This window comes from Prunus dulcis, chromosome 1, assembly GCF_902201215.1.
Source record: "Prunus dulcis chromosome 1, ALMONDv2, whole genome shotgun sequence".
Taxonomy (NCBI): domain Eukaryota; kingdom Viridiplantae; phylum Streptophyta; class Magnoliopsida; order Rosales; family Rosaceae; genus Prunus; species Prunus dulcis.
The window spans coordinates 31,906,669-31,913,561 of NC_047650.1; the positions used below are offsets into that span (position 1 = coordinate 31,906,669).

The 6,893-nt window shown below is 37.4% G+C and overlaps 1 protein-coding gene across 1 annotated transcript; it reads right to left on the bottom strand.

Moving 5' to 3' along the window:
- Nucleotides 1-4,385: 4,385 nt before the first annotated feature.
- Nucleotides 4,386-5,320, bottom strand: LOC117614870 (protein GLUTAMINE DUMPER 5-like). Its single transcript, XM_034343791.1, has one exon. The coding sequence runs from the start codon at nucleotides 5,174-5,176 to the stop codon at nucleotides 4,580-4,582; it is 597 nt and encodes a 198-aa protein (XP_034199682.1). The 5' UTR covers nucleotides 5,177-5,320; the 3' UTR covers nucleotides 4,386-4,579.
- Between the last annotated feature and the right edge of the window lie 1,573 nt (nucleotides 5,321-6,893).

The window sequence follows — 6,893 nt, forward strand, 5'->3', positions numbered from 1 at the left end:
ATCGACAGTTTACAATAACCCTTGGGTTTAGTTCTTGTACAATTTAATTGATAACCGGCCCTTTTCACCTATATACTGCAATACATACATTACGATCATAAAAGGATGAGACAACTCAGGTGCTCGAGTTTACACGTAGCTTTTTAAGCAAAAAACGACGACACCAATGAGAAAGCTATCTTATCTTGCATCCCAAGAAAATGGCAAGTCTTACCTCAGTTTTCTCGCGCCCTAATTAACCCGCCCATCCAAATTGTCACCTGCCTTGCACCAGCCTGCTTAATATTTCCAGCAGGCCCAGTTAGGATTTTTAAGAAATGTCTAATTTTTTTAGATATATGTCGTCATTCCATTTCCTTTACTTGATTCTTTCCCTTCCTTGGAAAGTGACTTAAAACAATGTCACCAAGAAAACATTATTCCACCGCACAACCTTTTTTTATATCAAATTTTCCCCTTAATGTGGGTGTTAGTAATATTGAAAGAGAAAATTTAAAATAATTTTAAGGGACCAATGGGCAGCTAATATGTTTTTGGTTCATAATGTCATTTAAGCAAAGCAAAAGTCTGTAACAAAACAATGCTTAGGGAAAAGTTAAGGAAAGACAAATGATTGTTCTTCATTTGTGCAGCATACATACCGGTTGTAATTAGCTGGAAGAATGAATGAAAACTCTATCATCAACAAATATCATGAATGAGGAATTCAATCGGGTCGCTATGAGTGCGTTGGAATGTGCTTCACGCGCTCCCTCTCCTTCTACGTTCTCTTGCCCAACTCTTTTAGATTCAATTGGCTCGAAGGCGACTGCATCTCCTGGTTTCACGTTTTCGGCTCACCGGCCTACCAAGAGTGTCATGAAGGATGGTTCGTCCAAACGATTCCGTTCTGAGGATTTTGCGCCTCCTGAAGGCGATGATGGTGGCATGGATTAGTCCGATCAGATCCCTTCCATGCTAGAGGTCAATTTCAAAGATAAGTTACTAAGCTCTTCTTGTTTTGAATATACTGAAGGAATGGAGAAGGATGGTTTCTCCATTGAATCTGGTGATTATAAAGTTGAAGATTCTCCATATGGTCATTCAATTCGTTTTTCTGAACATGTTAAGAATTAGATCTATAGACCTTGGAGAAATTCTGTGATTATCCAATTTGTAGGGAAGACTCATACCTATAATTTTGTCTTTGCACGTCTGAAGCAGCGCTGGAGACTTAAGGGACCAACGCAATTAGTTGCTTTAGACAATGGGTTCTTCATTGTTTGTTTTGTTCTTGAGGAGGATTTGTTGTATGTGTTAACTGAGGGTCCTTGGGTAGTAGCAGGGCAGTATGTTTCTGTTAAAAAACGGAGACCTGACAAGGCTATGTATAGGGGAGTTCTGGTTAAAGTTCAGGCTAAACCTTCTGCTTGGAAAAGTCAACTGCTTTCTATAGCTAGAAGAATCACTTTAATCCAATCTGTTGCTTCTTCTATGTCTCTATATACTATGCAGACGGCCAAGCTTCCTCAAGCTCTTTGTGAAGATCTTGACAAATCTTCTAAAAGTTTAGGCAGAGGATGGTGTACAAAACCACAGTGCATGCAGTTGATTAGATGCAGGCATGTACCTACTAACATGCTAACCTGGGCTAAACCCCAGGCATCTTGTTTTTTAATAGACTAAATTAATATTCTAGCCTAGGTCATCTAAATAAAATATTATTAATTAATCCCATTAGGACTAGGCTAACCACTTAAATAAAATATTATTAACTAATTCCATTAGGACTAGGCTAACCAACAAATAAATAAAAAGAACAAAATTAGCAGAAACATATTACTTGATTGATTGATTTGTTTAGTGATAACTCTTCCTGTGTCTACAACAACAACAGAATGAGCATTTTCATGTACGAGACTTATTCAAAATCGACTTCGGAATGAGATAGGTGATGAGTTTCTTGCTAATTGTATGCTACATCATATTGAAAGAGAATTTGCTGATAATATAGATAATGAATCAATAATTAGTGATTTTAATGCTATGAAGACTTGAATGGTGCAACTTATATAAGTGTTTTTTGAGGGGTAAGACTCATTATGTCCCCCATTTATTTTTTTGTTATTAATGAAATTTACTCATACCGTTGAGTTTTCAATAGGTTTGTATATAAGGTAAATTTAGTCCACGCTATTTTGAAATCCTGGGTCTGTCCCTGATTAGATGACTACCAAAACCCCAAGTGAAGTCTCTCCTCAGAAGTGATGTATATCATTCTTTGAATCTTGAAGATCAATAAGATGCTACGCTCCCTTTGTGGAGTTTCCTTACTGCATTTCTTATGTGACCTCTAATAAGACCTTTATTTGTGAATGTTTTGGATTTATCATCATTGGCACTAGGCCGCTGGTTAAAATAGGTCCAGCCATTTCTGGATTGTGATATTTTTGAACTAGTTTTAACGTAGGATTTGGTTGTGGATAAGTCTAACATCACATAAAGTAAAGAATAAAAAGATTTGCAATCACTAAATCAGGCTACCAAGCCAAGTATTTATTGTCAATATCATTATTTTTTACCCGATACAAACGATATTGAGAAAGAAGAAATTGGACACAAGACTTCCGACTAAGAACAAAATGTCATTTGAGTTCAAGCTTATGAGCTTGGTTTATTCTTAACTATTGATATCAGATTCACCATTAACTTTTGGGGCTCCTTCAATTCTTGCAACAACACGTATCGTTGTCGATGCATCCGCCATTGATGTTTCCGCCATATTGTTGAATGCAGGTTAAGATACAGGATTGCTTTGAGCAGTTCATAATTGGAATAGTAGGGAAGGAGCATGTTTGTGCCTCTCCTTGCATTTTACCTAAATATCCACCCAAAAAAAAAAAAGAAAAAAAAAAAGGTTAAGACATGTGAAGCCATAAACCAAGCATGAATTCAGATTGTGAACCAAAAAGCCTAATATTATATATAAAAAAGGACATGCATATACCAAGAGAGAAAACCAAGAGAAGCAAAATAAGCATAGGGAAAAAAGCTGACTGGCCCTTCATCTCTGTCTTTGAGAACAAGTATGAAAAATATGTACTCAGCGGTCACAGTGCTAATAACCTGCGAGCTCTCCTCGGTCTCTCTGTCTTATTTTATAACAATCTTAAGGCTAATAGTCATCCCTTCCACACACTGGCAGTCAAACTCTTCTAATCTCCTAGATTCTCAATTAATGATACATATACATTGGTCATGATTTGCATCCCTAAAGGGAGATTTGAATGTGACCTGTAACATTTTGTATTTTGCAATCTTTGGATTCGTATGACTGCCATTTATGGTTGCCCATTAAAGGGATTACTATATGGTTGGGATTCGGATCCTCAGCTAGGATCTCCTTACCTTCTTTTCTCTATGCCACTTCACTAAGGCAGATCACTCAAAATTGGCACATTCGTCGTATAACTACCTAAAAATGTAAAAGGAGATTTTATTAATTAAATTGGGTTAAAGAGTTTATATAGTAATAATAATTTAGAAAAATAATATCATCTAGTAAAGCGGAATGTTCCATGTTATATATTTCTTAATTGAAAATGTTTGTTGATCGTATTTTTATATATTAATAATCGGTGGAGAACTCGAATTAAATATAAATCACATTAGACCATTAGTTAATAAGTCACTTTTATCGTATTTCCGAGTCGAAATAAATTTGCCCGAAACTAATCCAAACAAAGCGGTTAGGTTTGGCCCGTTTGGGGTTGGGCCTAATCGACAGTTTACAATAACCCTTGGGTTTAGTTCTTGTACAATTTAATTGATAGCCAACCCTTTTCACCTATATACTGCAATTACATACATTAAGATCATAAAAGGTGAGGATTAAATGAGGGGGGGACGCGGCTTCGCGTGGCTTCGCGGATGAGACAACTCAGGTGCTCAAGTTTACACGTAGCTTTTTAAGCAAGAAACGACGGCATCAATGAGAAAGCTATCTTCTCTTGCATCCCAAGAAAATGGCAAGTCTTACCTCAGCCTTCTCGTGCCCCAATTAACCCGCCCCTCCAAATTGTCACCTGCCCAGCACCAGCCCTTGCTTGATTCTTTCCCTTCCTTGGAAAGTGACTTAAACCAATGTCACCAAGAAAACATTATTCCGCGGCACAACGTTTTTTTATATCAAATTTTCCCCTTAATGTGGGTGTTGGTAATATTCAAAGAGAAAATTTAAAATAATTTTAAGGGACCAATGGGCAGCTAATCTGTTTTTGGTTCATAATGTCATTTAAGCAAAGCAAAAGTCTGTAACAAAACGATGCTTGGGGAAAAAGTTAAGGAAACACAAAAGTCTGTATACCGATTGTAATCAACTGGAAGAAAGAATGAAAACTATGTCATAAACAAAATTTAATTCCTTATAATTTCCAATCTCATCAAAATTTACATTTCCCGAATAAAAATAAAAATAAACCCAAAAAACCCACCAGAAAAATATTTTAAAAAAAAGTAGAACCAGAGGAAACGAAAAAAAACAGAACACTCTGTCTCTCTGAAGATATGCGAAAACCGAAACAGAGCAGGCTCAGTGACCTCACTGGTTTTGATGGTGGTGGGCTTCTTCTTCTTCTCCTAATTGCCCCTGTTGGGTTTCTGTATTGCTGTTTTGAATACTACTCACAGCTTCATCAAGATGCTGGGCTCCCAATTCCTCTTTCATTTTCTCAGAAGAACTCTCTTCTTTATCTCCATCTTTACTCTCTCCCTGTTCATCAACAACGTGCTTATCAGCACCAAAGGAAGTAACTTTAGAGCACAATGAAACAGGAGTCGCCAAAAAAGTTGCGTTCTCATTTCCAGCCATTATCACCAAAATCTTCTCTTCAGAAACCTTCGCTGTCTTGCCAGACTCATCGCCTTGATCTTTCTCATCACCACCGCCACTCTCCAAGTCCCTTTCGCCTCCTTCTCTGTCTTCCAATCGGCTCGAAAGCTTCCAGTAAGAGCAGGCCAGGATCAACAGAGCGAACGCAATAAGACCCAGCATCGCTGCCAGGCCTCCGAAGAGGTATGGCACCGGAGAGTGCCATGGCGAGCGCTGCTGCTGAACAGCCATGGCTGGTGTTGGCGGCAATGATTCCAATGAAGATTTTGTTGCTGTTGTTGCAGAGATGGCAGTTAAGGTTCTCATTTTTTTTAATTTTTTTTTCCTTTTGGGGTTTCTTGAGGTTGAGGGTGAGAGGAAGGTTTTGAGTAGATGAAAAGAAGGTGAGGAATTTGAGCTTGTGAAAATGGAGGTGGTAGGCTATTGTATTTATAGCAGGGGAAAAGTATTTGTCTCCCTGTTACCCTTTCTTTATTGGGGTCACGGATTTGTCCCTGTTTTTTTTTTTTTGTTGTAAACAACAAGGTGCACTGTTTCACACCCGGATCCTGCTGTTGGATCATTATGTGTGAATGTGCCTCAAAAATATTCGGACCAGTGGCAAGTATGAACTCATCAAAGTTCTCTTTCCGGTCTCTTATGTTGTCAAACGATGAATCCGAATCATTTATCAAAATAACTCTTGTAATAACATAAAACATAAGTGTCCGTTCCGTGACATAAGTCTAATAATAACCATTTCAACATTTGATTTTATTGATTAGACCCAGACAACATATAGTGGTGCTGCCAATGCCATGTACTAGAAGAAAGAATATCATAAGGTAAGGTGTATTTTATACAGGTGGTGCCTATTGCTGAAGTAATCAAACTCTCTTGGCCAATGAGCTTGTTGGGCAATGATTTAAATTGTCATTTCACAAGATGGGTTAAGACATGCTTAATCTAAGAGAATAGATATGTTACCTTGATAAAAGTGGGGTACTTGGAAGAACATAATTAGCAACAGTGAAAATTGTACTCTTTGCTTTATTTTTTATTTTTTATTTTTTATTTTCTGTTGTGTCGTGGGATAAAGAATATATAATGTTATTCTATGAGCCTCCACTAATTGGATCTAGAAGGGAATGTTTTGGGTGGGGTGATGTAATTAAGCAATTTTCACTGTTTGGAATTATTATTTTTTAAATTGAAGGCAAAGTCCAACTAATAATAATATAGGCTGCTAGAGTTGTGGTTGCTTCTTTTGCTTTGGGTCCATATCTGAAGGCACAGTAAAAATGCACTGAGCTTAATTGGTGTGAGGGGAGATTTGTGTATCCAAAGAGGACATCAATCATTGGATAATTGCAAAACTAATTGTGGCCTCTCTCTTCTTCCTTTGCATTGCATCACTTGCTTAATTAGTAATCTGATTGATAATCATGTTTCATCCGTAGCATCAAAGCCTCGAATAGCCTCGCTTACCTTGAATATGACAAAGCGTACCATAACATGCCACTTTTCTGCTGGTAATCCACTTGAAAAAAGAGATTTTGAGGAGCAATTTGGTGGCTAAGGTCATATTCATATTTAGTTTGGGCTATACCAGTATCATTTAATGATAAGCAAATAATGCCAGACCAGCATTAAAATAAATGGATAGGTTTGGCAGATATTTGTGAGCTGTCTTATGGTTGTGTGTGGGGAAAGAAAAGCTGAAACTTCATTTTCCAAAAGCAGTATGTATGTATGTATGAACTGAAGAAATACATCAACTAATTAATAGCTTTTACTGATAGTAGGATTATGCAAGTGTTAATTGGAGATTTGGATTGACTTAATTAGGTCAATTTGCATGGAATCAGACATAATTGGATCAAATTCTGTGTTCAGGTACAGAATTAGACGGGCAAGCAGCTGAGGTAGATAAAGATTGTGACTACAGGGGCAAATGGGGCCAGGGAACATTGGGGGAAATTGTTTTTGGGGGGGGAAGAGTATGACTTTTTTGGTGCTTCGCCATTATAATAGATCCCCACCT